The following is a 23,899-nucleotide window of genomic DNA, read 5'->3' on the forward strand; positions in this document are numbered from 1 at the left end:
GTAACAAGTTACAGCAGGCAGTTATTTCAAGTACTGTGGTAAAAAGGTTGTAAGGTTATATTTTTGTACATTTGTTGCCTTTTCAGAAACGTGAATTGCAATTTCTGTCTTCACATGTGTTCAGGATTGGTGGCATTTTACAAAACGACTTCATAAAGCTCAATCGTAGGTTTAAAACCTGAATTTCACTGCTTGTGTTTCAAAATTCAGACCGGAAATAAGTACCAGGAGACCACAAGTTGCCCGCAAAATCTTTTCGTTCATTATTCAAAGTAATCAAAATGTAATATAGTCTTGTGGAGTTTTTTCCACTTATGTCATTAATGAAAAGCTCTTTTGAACTTGGCCATGACTACTTTGATAGGATTTAATATCAGATGACCCAATTGAGATGTCATGGTAATTTATTTATTTTTGTAGGCAAGAATTACGGAAGTAAGAATAGAACTTTAGAACTTTAAATTATAGGGAAGAAGATTTTGATTAGCACCTGTCTAACAGGAAATAATGCTTTGCTTGGTTAACAAAACACTTCAAAAATATATTATCAGGAATTTACTTAAATCAAAGGATGTAGTGCGGTTGTGCCCAGTTATTTGGGTGGATTGTTAATATACTATGGGAAGCCTTAGTGCAGCAACGCTACGGAATAGTTACATGATATTGCAGCACTTTGTAACTTCCACTACGCTTGCGAGAAACTCCCACACGATCAATGATTTCCTCATTTGCAACAATAGCAGAACTGAACGTTTGGAGGGGGTGTATGCAAATAAACCAAAAATATCGGTAACAAAATAATTACGTCATATTGGTTGCTTTGTTGCAAGGCGCCAAGCTCGACCTGACAAGTACGTCGACTAAGCGTGGTGGATTATGACGCAATAACATAAACCGATTACGCGAAGTTAAGTTGCAGAATCGGCAACAGTGAATGGATTCAAGCTCTTTGCGTTAAAACCATGAAGCTGCTGTGGCTGCTGTGCTGTAGGTGGTTAGTTGGACCAAGTTGTATGTTTTGCCGCTGTGTGGGAGTAATCCGAGAAAAAAACAAGTTGTACATAATCGAGAAAGAATCCACCGACCGGAGAGATACGAACGACTCAAAACCGCAGGGAATTACCACATTTGCTATTGCGCAAGATATTTGGTAAAAACCAAATTTTCCAAGATTGCAGTAAGCAATACTGTAAATGTAAGTGAACAATGTTAAAGAAGAAAGAGATGCACCAGGTGCTTGTTGAATTAAACGAACATGTAATAAAACGAGCCTGACCATTTTAATGAAAAACAATTTTGCTGTAAGCAAAAACAATAAGAATGCACTAAAAAAGCGGATATAATAATATTGTCAACTCATAATAATTGTGAAAGACTTTAACTATACGAAAGCTATATCATCACAATGAAAACGAAGCATTCACTAATGGTAAAAAGAAATCTTTGTCAACTCACAAACTAAAATAGAAAGTTCAAAACTTTAATGTTTTTGGCAATAAACTAATTAAAAAGTTTCTGTTTTCCATCCCAGTTCGTTCGAAAAGTATCCACATTATCAATCACGTACGTACCACGTCCCCTTAACGCTCATTGAACCGTTACCAGCGAGGAAAAAATGGAATGCTTTAAATTGCCATAGCTTTGTTTTAACTTTTGAAATACAAGTTGCTACACTTACTATTGAAAGTGATTTAGCTCACACAACCAACTCTCCCAAAGGATCTTGAATGTATCAAATGTAACCGAACGTTTAAAGCCAGGATTGGACTCATTAGTCATTTAAGAACTCACCGTTAGCTTTTATTTTATTGCGAAGGTCATCATCCTCGAAGACGAGGGATAGCCATCACTACTAACTTCTAATACAAAGTTTTAGCAACGAGGAAGCATTATTCGGTTCATGACGACTGCTACATGACGTAAATTACCACAGAATTTCCAACTTCCGTTATTGTGATGTAATAATTGGAAACTAAGTCGGTTGTCTTTCCCCAGGTAATGTGTACTGATGACGTGGTGATCGTTGATTGGTCCACCTCAATCACAGGTACCGGCAAACCTGTTGAAATAATAGAAAAAGATGAACATCTGAAAACGCTTCGTTTGCTTGAAATTTGAAATTTTCAAACATTTTCCTGGTTTGTGTCAATTCCTATGATTCGTGTTGAATAGAGGGAGCCGAGTCTTTACCACTAACCTTTTATTCCGGTTATGCAAAGTTAAATAAGTTGTAGCCTACTTTGCAAATCGTAAAGTTTTAAGCAGGAAATATGAGAATGATGAATGGGAGAAAAATGTGACGATCAATTTTGTAAATACAGTTTGGAGATCAACACATTCCAAGATTACCGTGCTACCGCTGAGCTAGGCGGTTTGAGTGGGTGCCACGCGCCAGACTTTACAACAAACATAAATGTAAAACACTGTAACTATGCCACCGATGATTAAATGCCCATGAAATGGTGTGAAGAAGCACGATTTTATTGAAATATTTTGAAGTACCGGTATTTTGTATTTGAATGAAGTATTGATGTGAAGTCAACCAAGGGACAATCAACAGATGACGCAGTGTTCACCCTTCAGGTAACTTGTGAGTTTATGCCAAATGTTTCAAGCAATATGTCGCGTTTATTTTAATTCGATACAAGCTTTTCCAGTTGACGATTGCATCATCTTCAAGCCTTCTAATGGAGTGGCAGATCTGCGCGTCATGGATGATGAAACAAAAGACTGGCTGCTCTCTAGTAGCCTTCCAGTGTAGTCCGGGAACATCGTGAATCTGGGGTGGTAAAAGGATAATAGACCCTCGACCCCAGAGGCTCACACGATGATGAGTTAGACAGCCAAGCAGGTATTGGGTTAGGTCAGGCAATGGGTGGCTTTGCCAGTACATAGAAAATTGAGTTATTTACAATTCCAACAAAGCTATAACTACAGACTCAATTCAACTGTTTCCAAACACACAACAGAACAAGCCTACTTAGGTTTATAGCATTCAGGTCAATCTTCATCTAAAAAAAATAAAATAAAATAAGCTTCAACAGGCTACTGGATTGAGTAAACTGAAAAATGTTGTTTGAAAAGAATAGTATTTTTATCTCACATTCTTTGATAATTTATAGGTAAGCATGATTAACCTTTTTTAACAGATTTGCTAAATTTGTTGGTTTCATACGTTTTTTTTAACCTTTTTCTCCAAGCAGCTTTACATGAGTGATGGATGAAGATGTCATCGCTGTAGCGACTTCAATGTCAAAAGATTAAATTTTTGTGTAAAAGTCGGCATTGAAAACTAAAGTGTGTTGTACAAATCAATCTTATAATGCACCTATTTACAGTTGAAGCAAATTTTATGAACATTAAAAGAACTAGGATATGACTTGGACTTGAAAACACTTTCAGTAAGAACCCAAGAAGACTTACTTGTGGTAACGATCACTCTTGAAGTTGAACTTTCAGTCCCATCGATGCCCCTCGCCCAGATGTTCACAATGTAAGTGGTTGCCTCTTCAAGACGTCTGAAGGTAATCTGGAGTTGATCTGGTGGGATGTTGAGACGCTCTTGGATGACTTGACCTCTCCCACCAAGCGCACGCAGCTAGAAAGAAGTGGCGGATTTGTTGCAACACTTTTCTTGTTGTTTAGGTAGCTTTCACTCACGTGCCAAATGGAGCAATCGCATTTTATTTTTATTAACAGAAAGTTTTGTACACTTCTACTATTCACGAATTATCATCAAAAAGGTCACAGAATCTCTTTAGATTTCGTTGTATGGGGCTAACCATAGGTCAAAACTCAACATGGTTACTGAAATGGCTTCAACTGTACAGGTAGACGCTGTAACGTCTTTGCGAATCAATTGATTGTAGTCATGTGACTAAACGCTTGATATTGTGAGGGTTCTTGTCAAGTATTCAACGTTGCCCCAGCACAAGATTCGGGAATGAACTCACCGACGCCATGTAGCGCTGTATGGAAAGCTGACTTTCCCACCGCACACTGAATGATGTCGGACCGATGCCGAACGCAGTCAATGGGGGAGCAACGATGGCTGCAATGAACAATGACAAACAAATAATAGCGATTGTTAATAACAATGACAATTGTGCACGGAAACAACGCGGGACAATAAATTGTTATAAAAAACACTCATTCTTAAAAAGTGCGACAACGTGTTAGATTTTATAGTAAACTATATGTTTGGACGAGCAATTTATTTCTCAGTCTTAGATGACCCAATACTTTACACCTCGCTCCGAGGAAGGTTAGATCGGTACAAGGCAGCTATAAAATTTCTATTGAAGCGCATTTGTCCTAATCCATCAATTCATTGAGGAATGTTTTTTTTGGATTCAGTTTTGAAGAAGCCATCTTGTTGATTCTTTCCAGGCGCAATAAATCTCACAAACGTGACAAAACGAAAACCGCGCATCTCTGATTTGCGCCATTCAAAAGTTCATGCTGCTCATCATCCAGACAGTAAAATCCGTCTCTTTTACTTTGATTCAACGTTTGCAGACGTTGAATCAATGTGAAAGAGACGGATTTTTCTCTCTGGGCAATCTTTAATTACAACATTCTTGTGGTTTTATATTTATTCCAAAGTTATAGTCACGGAAATTGCAAAAGCACTTGCGCTGAACAAGAATTAATGGAGTTGACGATTCGACGTTAAAGGTATTGGTAAAAAAAACTAGTTTTCACAAACTACCGCACAATGCAGCAAACCACCCTACTCTCATTTGCACCTCAGCAAAATAGAGCGCTTCTTTCAAATCAGCTGTGATCTGTTGTTGAAAGATTGTTGTTCTGTGACGTCACATTCATGCGACAATGCCAGCCAACGTTGATAGAGCTACACATGGCTCACTGCGCTGTTTTCGCTCATATTAACGACAACTATGAGGTTGAGATTTTCAAGATAAGCGAAATTGTCGATTTTGATTCTAATAAACGTATATCCTACTAGTACTATTGTATAATGCACAACACACAGATAATATTAAAGGTGCATTACAGCATGAAGTACAAATAGTAATAAAAGGTTTCTGCAGACTCTTAACCTCAGTTCTGGCTTCTCGGTGTTATGGGAGTTGCTAATCATCAATAATTGTAGGATCCATGTGAGAGGATTCAACCAAACGTATAATAATCAATAAAAAATCAACCAAGTTTGGTAACTACAAAAATTTATTGGCAGAGCTTTCGCCGCCGTAAAGGCGGCTTCATCAGTACTCTATGAAAGCACAAATAAATTAGCATTAAAAAAAGAATATGTAAAAAATTATAAAGTACAAGGTAACACTTCAAATGATAACGTTTGAACCATAAAAAGTACAAATGCCTGTAAGTAGCCAGGCGGATTATGACGTCAGCGTAAAACAATCATGAACTTGACAAATATAAAACAACCTATTTTTTTCCAATGATCAATAAACGTTATATTTGCATATTTCAGATCAAACATCCAATAGTCATGGGTGGTAAGCTTGGGCGAATGAGGAGCGTGCACATTGCATCAAGTCAACGGCAGTGAGAAAATCCTCACCACATTAGAGCATGGAGCTTCTTCAAACAGTGGATCTACTCATCAATTCAAAACAAAAAGTAGAGCTAAACTATACGCTGAATATAAAGAATGCTATAACTAGACACATGATGAGGTATGAGTCGTACATACATGTCTTGCATACGAGCCTAAGAGTGGTGTCAACTCTCCTGGCAAGGTCCTGATGTCTTCGACTTAAAATGGTCTGTCTGCGTTGAGGAGGAGAAGCGATCCGGTGTACTTGGTTGCTGGTAACAGCAGCGTCTGGAGATGTTAAAGTGGGTTAGAATAACTAAGGTTATGCTGTTATCATTAGGTGACCGGCCCTGCGTCAATGGTTCAAAGCCTCTACAAGTATGCGAAACTGCCATGGTCAAGCCTCCGAAGAAGCTTTCTCAGTCCGAGGATAAAGATTCCGCAATCACAATCGCCATCTACAGTTTTTGGCTTCATAGCCATTATGCCACAAGTGGACCAATAGACCTGAAACACTAAATGGGCGCGTGGTTAGGTTTGAATACGTAGTTGTAATTTATGAAAAAGATTTTCTACGAAAATCAGTCTTTGCCGTTTATGATATGATTTCCAACGCATGTTTAGGCTATGTAGGAGCGTTGAAGTTGGCATTAAAGTGAGGTTTCTACTTGAAAGCAAGCATGCAGTGAGGCACGCATAGTGGAGTTGGAAATTGGTCTTTTAAGTGTACGGTACCCAAAAACATAGAGTTTCAAATCCCGTAATGCAATGTCGCTATAACAACCCTTAACTTGCATTCTGATGGACTATTCTTGTTGGGTTTTGAAAACAAGCAATAAACTAGTCAACGCTCTTTCTTTGTCAAATCAAAAACTTTACTAACTTTGGCAAGAAAATGTTGTTCAACAAACTGATAATTGTTAAAGAAACTGTCAAAAAAAAATGTAGAAAATTCTAATCTCATTATAAATCCTGCAGATTTGATTTCAATAGCATTTTATTTGTTTTTTCGTTAAATGTCATGGAAAAAAAAGTAGTTTTATTGCGTCAAGAACAAGAAAATAAATTTTGCAGAAAATTATAAGTACGAACTTTTAATTTGAGCTTACTACTTTTCTTGCTAATCCCGGAAAAATGTGAAAGCAATTAAATCTAGAACAATAGATCCAAGAGTGGAAATTCCCGACTAATCTCAGGTATAAAACCACAAAAGCTAAGAATTGTCTTGGCCAGTGACCCGCTTTGTTGATATCCCACATATGATGAAGCAGTTTGTACTTGGACTGTGTAGAATCAGCGACGAGTGTTATAATCGGAAACACATTTTCTGACAGCAAATCAGTTCTTTTTCCCATTGTTTCAAAGTCTATATTACGTCAAACTAATGTAAAAAACAAATGATTTGCTGGATGGTTTTAGACAACCTTTATCATGAAACAATATAGACTGAAATTGACGATGAAATTGGAATCGCGCTTGAACCGCGGCACTGCAAGTTGATTGTTCGAAACAAAGTCTTCAATTGATGAAATGTTTCCCCTTCACGAAACGCCCACGCACGCTTATGAGCAAGATAAACAGTTACTCTGTTTTTACTTTGCTATTCTTGTCATGAGCAAAAGAGGTTTTAACTAATTGCAAACAACATTCCTAATGTCAAAGTCTAACTGTTCCATGTAATGCTATAAGTAGCCGCGCCTACACACGAACAACTGCCAGCAGTAGCGGACCACGCGATAAACGATTCAAACAAGCCTTGTTGAACACGCGACAAAAAGCGTTGCAAGATATTGAAGACATTTAAACAATTTTCAGTTTTGAAATTTCACAATTGTGCTTTATTGTTAGTTTAAAAGTTACATCAGTTTTCTTCTTTCTCAGAGATCTACCAGCGAAGTTTTGCAAACAAATATCTCTACAAACGTTTAAAAAAACATCTAAGCAAACTATGCATAACGCAATTTCACAAATGTACAGTAAATAAGGACTTGATGGACCGCTCCATGATAATTGTGTGTTGTTACTTGCTACGATTGCAGGGCGCATTTCCTTTCTCAGGCTGTTTCGTTGGGTTCATTTCTCTCATAAAACCGCGAAGATTGAAATGAGATTTTAACAAAAACGTAAAACTTTGTTTTTTTTCATCAAAAATCTCTCAAATCATAAATCACACAAATCACACAAAGAGAGGTTTGTACGAAAAATACAGAATGTACTTTTCTGAAATTTTCTTAATTTTTTACAAAACTTTGTTGTCAACTTTTTCTTATTGTTACAAGAAGTTTTGCTTCTTCTGACATTTTTGTTTTATTTTATTTTTTTGTTTCGGCAACAAAATTATTCATATTATTCAATTTTCATTGTTTCCTTTCATCGCGTCCGGAACGAACAGTGGACAATGATGTCACTTTGAAAGAGCCGTCGTTCTGTGATTCGTGAGATATAAATTCAAAGTGATAGTATCAGTGTGGTACACTTGCTGTGTTGCCCTACGCAAAATTAAGAGACAAGTTATTGTGACTCCAATACGTAAGCACAGAGCTGCCCACTGAAGACAATTGAAAACATTATTGACAATCTTTTATCCAATTTTCAGAAGTTTTAGGTGTTCTATAAAACACAGCCGATGGTATAGATCATGGCGACGCACATACAATGCACAAGTCATGTGACCGTGCAAACTTCAAGTTTGACTAGAGGTCGATCTGCTATTCTTGATAGCAATCAAAATCGCTAATATAAGTTGATAATTTGAGTAGTAGTTGATAAATAGTCTTTGTGTATATTTTGAGTGATTTTAAGCTATTTCTGTGCCATTATTACCATATAAACAATGGACTAGATTTTAAGACTTGTGCTGGAATTCTGAAGGGAATCTGGCAACGCTGGCAACAGCAAATATTTGACGTATTTTTAACGTGAAGCTAGGAGTTTTGCGGTGATTTGAAATTCAGTGACCATACTTTGGCAATTTGGATTGTCAAAATAATCATTTCAAAAAGGTATAAAGCACACTGGGCTTGTAGTTTAGTTCAAAATCGAAGTTACATCGGCCCCCAGTCATGCTTTCAGTTCGCATGTTGGCAAGGCTTGTGTAGATGGCCATGGCATAAATATATTCAAAGAGACAATGCACTCAAGAATCCTTCACCTCCGGCTCCGATCGCTACGACCTTGCAGTGTTCCTGGAGTCTCGTTCCAGCCGCGGTGGGATTGCTGGTGAATCGCGTAGACAGTATGACGACACAAACAGGTCTTCGGTCAGATCGCAATCCTGAAGAGAGAGAAAAGCTCTGTTGTTTATTACGCAACAAACAATGCATTCAGACGTCATAGAAAAAAACAGACGAAATCTTTATCAGGATCATGGACTTTTCAGGTTCCTGGGGTGCAATATCTCGACCTTAACTATTTTGTAGGGTCAAAGCATTTAGGCATTTCTGTCGGATATTGCTGTATTTAAAAATTTTAAAACACGAGTTTCACTAAATTTTAATGAAAATATTTATCAGTACGACAACTGAATAGCTCACGCCCTCGAAAAAAAGGCAAAACTTTTTGCAATTTTGAGAAAAACGAGTAAGACCAAATATCGTGTTGAAAAATAATTCTTTTGGTAAATAATTATTTGTTACAAATTTTTGTTTCGTTTGCTACGCAAGCATAGAATATCAAAAGAAATTGTCCCGGTGTTTGACTGTGTTAAAAACTGTTCTGGTTGTAACATGAAGATCCTTGAGGTTATTGAGAAAAGTGAGGCGTTGTTTTCCACGAGCTTGTTTTTCTTTGATCATTCTACAAAAAGCAATGTGTCCTAATTGTCCCTTCTTCATGACATGGCCAAAAAAGCTTGTTTATCGTTTGATGATGTTGTTCAAGAGAGTTTTGGTTTGATTGGTTAGAGCTAGTAGATTAGTATGTACTACTACTGTACTACCACGTCTACCAACATTTAAATTTGTCAACAACTACTTGGCAACCATCAAAATTATCTCACCATGCGCCTGAGTAAACAGATTGTCTGCCATGTAGTTCATTGCAACAATCGGATTCAATCTCCGTCCTGATTGTGGGACAATGCCTCGTGTCGCGCTCCGAACGCGAAGAGGCAGACGAAGATCGTTGAGAGTTCCCAAGTTGGTGACCTTACTGCCGAATCTAGAAGCATAGCAAGTCAATGAAGGGTTGCCCGTGACTTATATAATCATCTTGAAAACTTGTTATGTAATAATCTACTAAGTTACATTAATGTAAAATCATAACAGAGTTGTGATGCAATTCGTTGTAAAAGCAATGTATTGAAGCAGCTGTCAGCGAAAGTTTCAAAACGAAACAACCTTTGACTACTGCAAGAACATTAGATCTACAATTTCCAAAAGATTAATTCAGGAATGATGAAGAAGCTGCTGTCTCACAAGCTTTGCTCCAGTTTTTTAAATACTGAATGAAGCATAATTTGCCGCGGCCAAAGCTTTAGCAGTATTGCTTGAATTATGTTTTGTAATTCCAATAAATTGTCGTCTATTCTGCTTGAGGTATTGCAAATTACACAAGTTATCGAACCTGCTATGTTCATACACTTATCAGACTTAAGATTTGAATTGCATTCTGTCTGTATCAAATTCATATAATTTAGCGTATGCCACTTCTGATCTAAAAACATTTGCGAGAGCAAACTCACATGGTGATGGATACCCTGGTCCGGGCAGGCGCCACCCTCAGACGGCCAGTCATGTCCCTGACATAGTTTCGTATGTGACGGACGTTGGACGACCTAACCACTGAAGAAACTTCGGCGAGAAAATAAATATCAAGGTTTGCAGGAAAACAGTCTGAAAAAAAATGTGTGAAAATGTTTCATTTCAGCGCGCCTTCGATTTCAACTCGAAGCGGTGGTAGCACAAAATCGTGCAGTTCTGATAAACAAATCTTTTTAGAACTTGGAGTAACCGGAAAATATGTCGTCATCGGTGCAAAGGAACTTAACACGTCATACCATCTTGTGTGACCGAATGGTGAGATCCTCTGCATGACGTTCGGAAAGACCTTGGTTCAAAACTCCATGAGAGCACGTGTTATTGAAGTTGGATTTTTGCCTCCCAACCAAATAATTCAAAAAACTTTCAACTACCCGGCAGTAGTGTAGTAGATCAGCGCGTTTCAAACTGGGGTGTGTCACACATTTAAAAACACTAAGGGGTTTTAAAGGTGTTCCAGCAGGCAAATCAGTCCTTTTTTACACCGATTCAGTGTCTGCAGACGTTGATTCAATATAAATGGACTGATTTTCTGGCTAGGGTACCACTTTAATGGCCCTGATACCGTGGGCAATCAATTAAAGAGAGTAGAAATATATCACAACAATCGCTTACCTTTAAAATATCTCTTGGGAATGTTCTGGCAGTTCCCGAGCACAATAATCACAAGCAGAAGTCCAATGCATTTCATGACTTTGCTCACAGAAAGATATTGGTTTCGTTGCTTCTTTTTCTGGTTTTATGGAAATGATACAAACAAGATAGTTTCTTTGACAGAGTTAGTGACTTTATATCATTAAGAGTGGGATTTTGTCTTTAGTTGATCGTTCTTACAAAACACGTCCCTTACGTTTCACAAATAATGGCTGAAAAAGTGCAACTTTTACACCTGCCTTTCAAACTCAAATGGAAGTAAATCCACAATGAACACTTCCAATGCGACCTTCACGTCTTTTACAGCAGTAAAGTTGTCTTCTTTGACACCCTTTCCTAGTCAGAGTCGCCTAAACCTGCTGCTGCAAATGTGAAATAAACAAACGTATTATCGACGTCAAAACCTCCATTAACTTTTTCTTGATTACAGTCTTGCTTCGCGTGTAAAAACAAAAAAGAGGATTTGATAATTTCCCAGACAACAAATTCGGTCATTTTTACATTTATTGAACGTAATCATGGTAAAAATGACGGATTTTACTGTTTACAATCGTTATCTGTACATCGTAGGAAGAAATTGCTACGATGGTTGGTTTTGTAAATCTTACCCACTGAAGACAAGTAGCTCTTGCAAAGAATAAAATGTATCAGTAACACCTTAGTTTATAAACATAAACATCTCTTTATAAGTTAATTCCAACAAACATGTGAAAAAATAGTAATCGGAAGACACTGTAATAAATAACATGCACAAAAACAAAATTTTTGTGCTATAAAATAAAATAACAGACGTTAGCCCTTCGCTAATTAATTTCTGCATGCTGTGTCACGCATGAATGCGTGAGCATTCCTTGGTCATTTGCAATGATGGTAATTACAACTATCTAAGCTCTTGTCTTTTAGCCAGTTTTTACACATATTTCCGTATTGACAAACTGTGTTGAAACCACCGGGTAGTGCTGTCCATGGACAATCTAAAATCTAATGATCAACATTTTGCCAGCTTTTTAGACAGATTGGTGTGTTTTAACAGCCCCATCGATGAAGAGTGGTAGCAGTTCGGGCATGACGGCATAACAAGAATTACATTACCAAACCTTTATGTAGTCTAAAGGTTGGAAAAACGCAGTTGACGCTGGAAGCATAATTGAAATTTTGCAACAATTTAACAATTTAGTGAAAGCAGAAAAATAAATTTCATTCTGTTTCATGATCAGAGCTTGGGAAGATATTCAATCAACCACGAAATGCACAGTTAAAAATATCAAGTCTTTTTAATTCATTAACATGTAAATCTTCATAACAAACCAACCAACTATTTCAACAAATTCTAAAACTGATTAATTTTGGCAAAAGTATGTTTGGTTGTTTCAGATTTCCAATAATTTCTCAATTTATTGTCAGGGTGCGTCTCAGAAAAGCAACTCATTAAAAACTAATCAGTCGTTTTATGTGCGGTGGTGTAAACTATAAGTATTCACAAAGTGCGTTTGAGAGATTGCTATCTTGGTGGGCTACATCCACCAAACCAAGCGATGTATTATTTTGCAAGCCGACCAACCATGCGAGGTGAAACTAAGAAAGCAAAAATTTCACCACTTTTTCGAGAATCGAACGCGCGTTCTCTGCACGAGTAGCAGACATCTCTACATTGTGATTATCCTGTGGGAACAACAAGCAATAGCGACTTGAACAGATTGTTTTGGCATCAATAGAATATTGCCTTGCTTCTTTTTAGGGTGTTTACCATAATGGTCTTGCACTTATAGAACTTTGCTCATTTTTCATCTGTTCAACGTTGAAGAGATGTAAAAGTAATGTTTTATTAACGGAGCTAAACCAAGTCAAAACAATAACTCAAATTGTGTTTATCACTATCACAATCTAACAGATAACGAAACCAAACCTGTTCTTTAACATGTTAAGGCACTGATGTGCTACCTTTGTTTACTTTTCAATGTAAACCAGACCAGTTTATGGTTCCAACTTCACCTGTGATATCAAACTTGATTCTTACGAAGAACAAAATGTCATCGAAAGCGTTTTGGTGGTAATTCAGTTAGTAATTCAGTAGTACTGGTATTTTGCATTCATCAAATGCTGGCATTTGCACAACAATCTAACCTCTTAGTGTAATTTATTAAGAATCGATTTCGCTACAGTAATAGCATCTTCAGCTAATTCAAATAGAGTAGTAAAAGTCCAGTAGGTAAGAGTCTGTTTTGATATCATTCAACTGCAAATACGAGAATGCAACTGATTAAGAAAATGGTTTGTCATTCCGACCGTGAGGGTTGTTAGGAACATTGGAGGGGTTGTTCATTTTCTACATTTCAATTAATTAAAATTATTCATAAACTCAAGATTGTTAAAACGCTGATTGATACTCGGAAATGTTAAACAAAATACTGATATGATAATAATCTTTCACCTATTTCTGAAAAGATTTTGTCCAGCAAACGAATACCTAGACAGCAAAATCCGTCATTTTTACGTTGATTAAACGTCTACAGACCTTGAATCAATGTAAAAATGACGAACTTTGTTGTTTGGGATGTTCACAAACAGAAACACCAGCTTTTCAGACAATAAAATCGATGCTTTTTGTCAAGAAAATACTGTTCATCGATTTACCACATCACAATTACGGCGCAAACCACCAAGATTGATGATAGCGGGACACCAGTTTGAAGGTGACGATTTCTGTTTTGAATATTTTACAATTAATTTTGCCTTTCATTTCACTCAAGTTGAACCCAACCATAAAGTTGTAATTCGACTTTGCTTCTGCCTTCAAGCACTCGCTGCTTCTGCTAAAACATTTGCCTGCCAGCCAACCTGTTTCCACCCATTGATCGCCTAACGCTTACTTCAGCATGGCTAAATACCCTCTGGTTAAATTCCGGAAAGTAAATTCTTATAACTAAGATTCTTGTTTATGCTTGCATGATTGACATAAATTTTACATTTTTTTATGTCAGTTTTACTTCAAAACATTTCATTTGCATTTATGCATCTACTGCAATTCAATCGACATAAATGTCTTTTCCAACAAAAGACAGCGATCTTTGCAAAATATATTGAATTACATAAAACAGAAATACATGATAATGGCTGATCTAGAATCTTCACTTATGACAACTATTTGAAAACGTTCGTCTACAGAGGGGTTCACGTTTGTGGTACATGTGTAGGCTAGCTGCTTATGAATATACCTGGACATGTATAAACCAGAAGTTTTCTAATTTAATTTAAATCCAGATATTTGAACCATCAGGAACAGCATGACATCATTACACACTTTTCAAATCGTGAGCTTTTCCAGCACGTTATCTCCAGCAAGTCACTCGCTTGATCACAATTGTTACAAAACAATGCGCTAAGTTACAGATGGAAAACAAACGTTAAACAAATGGGAGCTTTTATCAGCTGTAGTTGGGCGGGCGTGATAGTCTGTGACATTTTGACCGGTTCCAAGTGAGCACAGGTCACTAAAAACGACTGGGAACTTAAACGGCTCGTTTTCGGGGAAAGAGGGAGAAAGTTTAATAAAAAAAAAGAGCCAAAATGTACTAAATTCATGTTTAGCTTGCTATGTTTTCAAAACTATACTGTCTTCATCTTCAGTGTTATAAATGTCTAAAAGGCTATAAATATATATTTAAAGCACTGAAGATGAAGACAGTATAGTTTTTCAAGACATTTGCTGAATATGAGTTTAGTATCTACATCTTGGCTTCTTATTTTTGGATTAATTTAACCAGGCGTTCCAATTATTTTGTTTCTAAGGGAAAAGCGTTTTAAAGAAACAAATTTACAAATTATTATCGAGTTTCAAGTGTTGTTTTTATCAATGATTTGGTTTTCGGGAAAAGCAAAACATTTGTTAACTATCTCTACCAAACAAACCAGAACATCTGCGTAACTTGGATGACGGGATTGAAAACGAGTTGATCTCTATTAGCCTCCCAGTGTAGTCCGGGAAGCATTGCCAACATCCGGTGGTGAAAGGTTGAGTCATTGGTCCCAAAGGATCACATGAAGATGGCCACTCCACCCTTGAATATGGTTTAATATGATGTGTGCTATAGTTGGTACTCCATCAATAAACTTTAATAAAGTTGTAGATTGGATTAATGACAATATTGTGCAATGTTGCTTATTAATCCTGATTAATTCCATCACAAATCAGACTCAAAAGTTCATACTCAGAAAAATTTACAAGGTTTTTTGGATTAGAAATTGTGCTATTTTGATGTTTACCAAAGTTGCCTTGTTTCTTTCTGCAGTTGTAACAAAATTATTCATGAAAATTCATTAAAATTGCGATATCAAAGTATTTTTGTCTTATCAAATTAATTAAGCTCTGTAAACTTTGTTGGGTGTGCTTGGCTGCATTGACAAGAACTCAGCTTTACAAGTTTGTCCAATCAAAGTCGTAATATAGTTGTAAGTAAAGAATCAAGTTAATTTTCCACTGTGAAAAAATTGTGAAAATACTAAAAAAGTTATAAGTCAAATAGAAAGCTTAATTTATTATATCGTTTAACCAAGGTTTTGTAAAATAGGCTTCTCATATTTTGATTTACTTCAAGAACAAGTATTTGACTTACTGAAGACAGAAAGATCTTTAATCTCACTCACCACTCGGTTTTTCTACAAATTTTATGCTCAGCTAAATTTAAAGCTTTTGGCATAAACTTAAGAATCTTAATAGAATATTCAACCTTTCTATCTTTGTGGCATTCACTAAAACTTTCTATCAAACTTATAATTATTTCTTCTTGGCCATCAAATTAGCTTAAAGGCATCTAGATGTGTTTAACTCAAGTTAGTAGCAGTTATATCTTTTAACTTTTTGATGGTCAACACCGCACGGTAAATCAAAACTTATTTTGCGATTTGACGGACTTTGTTTACTGAGTCATACGTAGTTGATCGCTGGTGGTTGTCACAAACCAGAGGAAACAATATTTCGTTAATTTATTTTGTCACAACCAACACATTCATGTTTGCTTATTTTAGAAGAAAATTTTATATGCTTTGGTAGAGAGAAAATTCTTGAATACTGTAGACAGATGATAGATGATAATATGATAAGATTAAATTGCATATTTAAAAAACAATATATAGAACTAACAAACTAAAATCATATTAAATACGAACGTTTTCGGTAAGACAAGTTTATACATGCACCTCATAATTACCTTGTTGAAATTTAGTTATGTTTCTAGGCTAATATCAACATATTCAAAACCACGATATGAAAAAGTTTACTGGTTCAATATTTTTTTCTCTGCGGACGTGAAGGTGTTCACACACACCAATTGCTTGAGGGAGTTACGTCATATGACGTAGTTCTTTGAAAGTTTTTTGCTCAGTCATAAAATCTTAAATTGCGTTTCGAGATCAGAGATGTAGAAGTTTCTATGTGAAAATTATTTGCCGAAAATATATTAAAATAAGATTTAGTCGCGAATTATCGCGACAGGCAAGCTGGTCAGGGAATTGTCATAACATACAATTTGCAGATTGTTGGTGGTGATAACTAATGGCTGTGATGACAGGCAACTGGTAATTTCAAAACTTTTTAATTTGTTTTCAATATTAGCCTCAATCGCTGTAAATTGTTTTGAGCAACTAAATTAAGTAAATTGTCAACATTTCTTCCCAATATTTTAGCTCTTTTCGACTTAATTTGCAATTTAAAATCATCGCTTTTATTTAAACCAGGAGTGTGCAACCTTTTTTACAGGAGGGCCAGATATAAACAACTGGGTGAAACCGCGGGCCCATGTTTATTTGACATATGATTTCTAGTAGTTGCAGGCATAAAAAAGTAGTTTTTTGTTATTCATATGGTATTATTAGGGGATCTTCTTGCAGAAATTATAAGTTAAGACGTATAAATTTCTGAAGAAAACTGCTATTTAAATCTATTGTCACACAGTCTTTAAACGAGTTCAGTGAGAAGTTTGCAGCTGGCTTCTTTTCCCCACGGATTTTTCCAAATTTACTTCAATGAAAATGCTAGCAATAAAGCGAATTATTCGAAGTCCATTTTCCAAGTGTTCGTCTGTCAGAACCGATCGATCGGGAGATTTTATGACGCCCATTTTAGAAAAAATTGTTCGCACAAATACGTTGAGCTAAAAAGAGCCATTTTTGAAGCCATAAACTTTTTCAAATGTGGAAAGTCATCTTGGTTGAGATGTTTTCGGTAAAAATCGCCAAGATTCATTTCTAAATACTTTGCTTTCAAATCCGTTTTCTCTTGAAGATCAATCAGTTCAAGTTGGATATCAGCTGGTGCTTTGTCAATGTCTGTGTTGAATGCCGAAGAGAATATACCAAACAAATGTTCATGAGATTTAAAGTCCTTGAAACGAGCCAAAAATTCATAGGCCTACAACAATTTTTCAAGTTGGTCTGCAAATTCAGTTTTCTTCTCAGGATGCATTCCATGGTCTCTCAAAGTTGAAAAGTGGAAAAGATTTCCTGTCTGTATGTGGCTTTCCAAAGTCGTACGGTACTTTGTTCAAACTAAGTACAAAGTACAAAGATGAACAAAAGTACTAAGATGAACAAAGTACAAAGTACAAAGATGAACAAAAGTACTAAGATGAACAAAGTACAAAGTACGGTACTTTGTACTTTGTTCATCCAACAGGCCAGGAAATCTTCGCAGGTGGAAAATACGGCATCCGACCCACCACCGGAGATCAGTATGTTTTATTAGTTGATTTTGCGTTTGGTAATGTTTACTGTGGTCACTGTTTGTGTTTTACAATTGATACTTTGTTTTCATTTCAGCTTGAAAGTTTATCCCTTAGCTGTAACAATGGCGAACTCAACGTAGATTTTCTGTACGACGTATGTGTTGACCTTTTGTTGACACGATTATTTGAATGAGCAGACGGACGTGCGCGTGTCAAGGGTTCGATCCCGACTCTGGTGGGGCTTCCTTCTCGTTCGGTTGTTCATGGTCGATGTACTACAACGGATGCAAGTTCGCCCGTTTGACCAACCCGAACAAGTTCAAGTTGGCCGGGAACAAGAAACAAGGAACAAGTAGTTTTGTTCTAAATTTCAAAAATTGTTTACAACAATTTTTCAAATTTAGTTTTCTTCTCAAGATGCATTCCATGGTCTCTCAAAGTTGGAAAGTGGAAAAGATTTTCTGTCTGTATGTGGCTTTCCAAAGTCGTAATTTGTTCATAAAGCCTTTTATGTGACCATACATCTCATTCGCATACTGTTTTTTTGCTGCAGTCTTGCATTGAGTTCATTCAATTGTTTTGTTTTGCCCTTTTCAATTGCCACTTTTTCAATTTTTTTTCTTCCAATGCCTCTACTTTTTTACTTCTAATTTTAACAAATTTTCTATTTTGACTGGTTCAACAAATTTGGCAAGAAATGGGCCGCTAGGCTGAAGTTGTTCTGATCCAACTGCTTGTAGGCCCATAGGCTAGGCCTACATTAGGCAACTGCTAAATTTGACGCAAGCCGGCTCTACAAAAGGTCTAAAGCAAGAGATCAAATAAAAAGGCGACAAAGCCAGAGACAATAGCAGGGCTCCACCTCTGATCTTCTGACGTTCCAAATAATGAAATACAACGGATTAGCGGTGGCCGGTGGGAAATTTCTAAAATGGTTAACAGAAGGTGCGAAATTACAATAATCCACTCCACAATGAATTGTTCTCATGTACCAGACTAAACTAAATTATAAACACGTTTCGCGGGCCGCACACAATTCAAAATTGGTACATCTTCGCGGGCCGCACAATTTTTCTTCGCGGGCCACATTTGGCCCGCGGGCCGCACGTTGCACACCCCTGATTTTAAACCATATTGTATTTTGACCATTGTCGAAACCATAGGGCGTTGTACTTGCTTTGATTGGGGACAGACTGGGTTTGAATTTAAATGGCGCAGTAAAGAAATCTGAAAGTTTCTTTTCTTGCAAAGTGGGATAAAAGCCAGTGACGTAATAGTACCTGTAGTTGCAGCGGTACGGATTGCCTAACTTATTATCCTGTTTTGGTCTCAAGCGTTTTTATGTCGCTTCTACCTCTTTCTATACCTCTGCCATGTTACGACAACAACTATTATTATATTTGCTGTGATGGTCAGAAATAAAAAGATGCAAAACCTAAAAATGAAATTATTGAATACTTTTGTAATTCCAGCAGGACGAGTTATTTACTATACCAAGTGCAGTTCAATAGGCCATAGCCCTGACAAGGGCTGTAGAGATTTCTCTCCAGAGCAGCTTGTTGCTCATCACTATGAGAAAAATCTAGGAGAAAATGATTCAGACGTTGAATCAATGTAAAATTAACTAACACGTTGAATCAATATAACATCAACTAACATAACGCTGACGTTTTTAAGCATTTTAAGTAAATTTAAACAAAATAAGTTTTTTTGCTATTTCTAGATGATTGCCAAATAACTTTTGGGGAAGTCATTTTGCTGTAACATAATTCAAATAGGGAACGGATGGATTGTACAAAAAGGAAAAACATCAGAAAAAATGCGCCTATTAAGCTTTTACAACTAATATGGTTGAGGGAAGGTTACACAATATAAATTGGAACTACACACGCACAAATCGTCGATTCCTTCAAACTTGAAACAGATAAAACAGAGATTTTAGCTTTCATGCAACTTATTTATTATTTGATGGGTTTTCACAGCCAAATAAACAAACTACACTTGAAAGATGCATAAGTCCCTGCCTGAGGTGGGTAACTATTCCCGCATTGAAGTTCAATAAAGATAGAAATTCTTATTCTTATTTGCCACCGAGCTTTCAACTTCCTGCTCCCAGTTACTGAATTAATTACTAACCACAGCGGCACACCCGTTTTGGAAGTATTTTCAAAGTGGAAATTTATTTTTTTGAGATCTTCCATTTATCCAAACCCAACCCCAACACCTGTTTAATGAACAAATGATCAGTTAGTTTCTGCGTGTCTTTGTCCTAAAAAGATGGTGTGTACAATTATGTATGCAACTCACAGCACGTATCCACCACAACTAGGCGCAGCTTGAATCTTGGGTAACCCCATAAAGCAAAACCTTGACAAAAACTAAATAATCATAAAACGAGATAGAATGTCGAGCTGGCTGCAAAGTAATTCAAACGCTTTAATTTTATTCTTGCAAACACAATGATAAATAATAACAACAATAATAATAATAATATAGTTTTAATAATACTAAAAACTTGAAATAAAAAAATAATGATATTAAGTGAAAGTAATACAAAAAGTAACTGTGCTTTAAAATTTCGTGTGAATGCAAAATCAAATTTGAAACAAAATTTACCAAATTGAGTAATTTTGCAAAATATTGAAAAATTCCTTGTAATTCTAACCACAAAGACGCATTCACCAATTTGTTTTGATAAATTTCTATGCAATTATGTGGTTGGCTCTTTAAAAGCTGGCAACCCCGTGTAATTAACACCTTCGTTCACAGGTGAATATGCACTTTTTCATCGAAGTATCCATTATCTCACTTCTTCGGGGAACTTTTTGCGGGATGCAAATAAGAAATTTTGTCGTGTTTTTGTATTTTATCGAAACAAAAAATGTTGCTTTGACTTTGATGGAAATCAAATCATTAAGTTGGCAAAAATGACTTTGAACTCTAAAAGGTCGTGTCACGTGACAGTCAAAGCTTTGTAAAAAAAATTAAAGTGTAGCAGCCACAATACGAGTCGTTTTTATGAAAACACCCGAACTAAAACTAATATTTATGTTTTTTTGACTAGTTGTTTCTTTTGCAACTTTTGCCTAGGTTCAAGTGACACTATAGTTGAATCCATAGATATTTTTACAAATGTCAACATAAAACATATCTGACCTAACTTTAATGCTTTGGTGCTTATTTCAATATAATCGCTCCTTTATCAGTCAGGAGGTTGCAAACGTGCTGCCATTGTTTCCAACGTAACAAAAACTGTTATGACCTTTTGAAGAATGGCTCAGTGTGACAAAACAGATGCGATAGTGTAATTGATTAAAAAGCAGACTACTGGGGTCAGACAAGGGGCATTCCAGCGGCGCACAAAGAATTTAAAGAATTCAACTTTTGATTATTTCGGTCTGTCTAATCTAATTATTATTTCAATACAAACAAAAGATTTTTTTTATTTTTCATAAAGTTTTGTTTTATCTGAGCATTAAAGTTGCATTTTATTGCTACTGTTTCGTGTGTTTTTGTAACTTTTTAAAAATTATTAAAATTATTTTTCACGTCCTTGGTTTTTTCATGTTTGGATTATTTCAATTTTTATAAAGAAATAGAATCATATTACACTTGTACCAATGGAGTATCCTGGTTGATTTTCATAGCCACGCAATGAAGGGAGGGTCATAACCATTGTAGGAGGTCTGGAAGCATGCTCCCCCAGGAAAATTTTGAAGATTTACCTTAGGTTTTATAGCTTTTTCTTGCAATCTGAGTCTTACTTAGCTGATAATTGTTTGAACTGTTTTGCAAAAAATGAGGTTTGGAACGCACCATGATTCCAATGTCTTAATTTTATATCTTTATCCTGCATTGCAGGAAAGCAGACTTGAAGCGCTATGCAGCGGTGTACACCCTTCAGTATATACATGACCTGCGCTGCAGACTACGACATTTTTTGTTTCCGGTTGTTTTTGCTACATTTAACCATTTTTACTGAGTTAATGCCACCTTATCTGATTTTTATCTATAGCCTTATACTGGATTAGTCTAAAAAATTCATTGTCTAAAGCTGAGGAGAAGAACCCGCGGCCCGTCAAAGAATTTTGTGCGGCCCGTAAAACAATTTGACAATCGCTCATGCATTTAAGACAAAAGACATCTCAAAGCTGTTTTATGCCTTCACTGGTATACCTTTTCTTTGCTATTTTCTTGTTCTAAACACTAACTTTCAGGGTTTAAAGTTAGACAATAGGAAAGCTATAAGGTAAAGTTGTAAAAACACTATTCACCAACTTCAGAGTTGCCAAATTTTGATAACGAACAATGGCTTCGAATATTGAAATGAAGAGAGCGAAGAGGTTCTGCTATTAACATTTTCAATTTCTACGCAGAACTTCGCTGTTTCAGATTTCCGATTTCATCATAATTGTAAGGCATGCAATGCACGCCTTGCATGCATAGATAAGACTCCACTGGCTTGTACGTTCACTTACTTTTTGCAGTTGTTTGTATAGACATAGCTTCCTTAGTCTATACATATCATTGTATTCGATTGTCATACCACAATGCAATGTGGCATATCAAATAATGTAATAATGGACGCATTGTCAAATAAAGCAATCCACAATGCTTTGTAGTAAGCTGCTTAGTTCTTTGTCAAAAGCGGCGAAGAAAAACGTTAATTTTTTTTCTATTTATATCACAAGTCAAACAAAGTCTACTTGCGTATTGTAAACATTTCAAATACTAAAGCCTCTTTAAAATAATATTTGTATTGATTTTGTTTATGAATTCACCATGTAAATGCTGGGACCTCTGTACATCAAGAGTACGAAGATGAGGCAAAATCTAATGTTTTAGAGTCAATTGTGGACCTATGAAACGACAAGAAAACATTTTCCTATCGCCATCATGATTACCACTTATCTACATTACATTCACATTGCAGTTATGTTTATTCAGGCGCTAAAAACATTCATCTACTCTGCTTCACAGCATTGCATTCGACATTGCTTCAGTCACTGTAATTCTGTTAGATGACAATTGACCTCATGACGTGATAAGCGTATTGTTTTCCATTGTCTTCATTTTAAAATAGTTTTGCAGGAAAGTAGCACGATGTAAAAAAACAAAAAAAAACGTTACAGTATAGGCCTACGATTGGTCCGTTTAAGCGGGGTGGTAGTCCAATGAAGCTATGAAAATTGTATAGAAGAATGGATTTGGATTTGGGATTATGAAAAATTGTTCCGAATAAGGGAGTGGTCCAATTAAACGTGGATCACGTCTTCTTGGCAATGTTACGTCCCTGCGAGTCGCTCTCTGCTCTTCAGTAAGCAAAATGCTTCAGAGATGAATATGTCGTATGTGTATGAGTGAAGTCCAACAGCACATTTCATTACTTGCTCTGTTGCTGGGAGTTTCGTGAACACAGCTTAAGAATCGTTCAAAGATATTTTTAACCATAGTCTACGTACAAAAAGTCCGATCGATGGTTGGCTTTGATTTTTTATAGAATGTGTCAATTCTATAAACGCATCGCGTGAATGAGAGAGCTACCCAAAACAAACATCGAAGCATGTTACGATTAGAAGTATATAAACGTATCTTCCAAGAATTTGTTGTTCCGTAACGATGTGTGAATGATGAGCCAACAAGTCGATACCATCTCATTTCTGAATATAGAATTGAATTTTTTTTACTTTATTTCAATTATGGCAAATCCAGACAAAGTTTATCCATTGTTCAGGTTTCTGATGCCACAAACAGAATAATGGGTTTACGTTTAAAAGTTTTTCTTTATTGATCACAATGACTGATTGTGACGATTAAATGCTTCATATTTTGATTATTCCTCGCTTTAATCTGTATCGCCTTGCATTTATTGTGATGAACAATTTTCCTTAGCGCTGAAACAAAATTTTATTTGTCTAAAAAAATTAAAAAAAAACATCTTACAATACTTTTAAACTTAAATATAAATGTTTTTAATGAGTTTGTACAAAAATCACTCATGAAACATATCATTTGCTTATTTCATTGCACATAGTCTTTATGTTTCATTGTCGTCTTGTTTTTGTTGTTTTACTATTATGTTAAGTGCCGGTATTATGTTTCTAAATTTTAAAGTTTTCTTTATATGTTTGGTTGCTGACCTTTTGGTCTTTCGCTGCCATCCTTGTTGTGCGGATGATTTGTGTTTATTGTGTTTCGTGTAGTTTTGTTTATTTCCCAGTAGGAAAAACTAAACTAATCATTGT

General features: G+C 36.1%; 1 protein-coding gene across 1 annotated transcript in view; it reads right to left on the reverse strand.

The window, feature by feature from the left end:
- The window catches only part of LOC145776885 (titin-like), a 98,394-nt gene extending 87,422 nt beyond the window's left edge, over positions 1 to 10,972 (reverse strand). Inside the window, exons 1-8 of the mRNA XM_082588102.1 lie at positions 10,897 to 10,972; positions 10,206 to 10,356; positions 9,522 to 9,682; positions 8,676 to 8,798; positions 5,681 to 5,812; positions 3,954 to 4,051; positions 3,424 to 3,598; positions 1,929 to 2,059 (exon numbers count right to left, since the gene is read on the reverse strand). Of these exons, the coding sequence (XP_082444228.1) occupies positions 1,929 to 2,059; positions 3,424 to 3,598; positions 3,954 to 4,051; positions 5,681 to 5,812; positions 8,676 to 8,798; positions 9,522 to 9,682; positions 10,206 to 10,356; positions 10,897 to 10,972 (1,047 nt within the window). The remainder of the gene's footprint in view (positions 1 to 1,928; positions 2,060 to 3,423; positions 3,599 to 3,953; positions 4,052 to 5,680; positions 5,813 to 8,675; positions 8,799 to 9,521; positions 9,683 to 10,205; positions 10,357 to 10,896) is intronic.
- Between the last annotated feature and the right edge of the window lie 12,927 nt (positions 10,973 to 23,899).

This window comes from Aplidium turbinatum, chromosome 9, assembly GCF_918807975.1.
Source record: "Aplidium turbinatum chromosome 9, kaAplTurb1.1, whole genome shotgun sequence".
Lineage (NCBI taxonomy): Eukaryota > Metazoa > Chordata > Ascidiacea > Aplousobranchia > Polyclinidae > Aplidium > Aplidium turbinatum.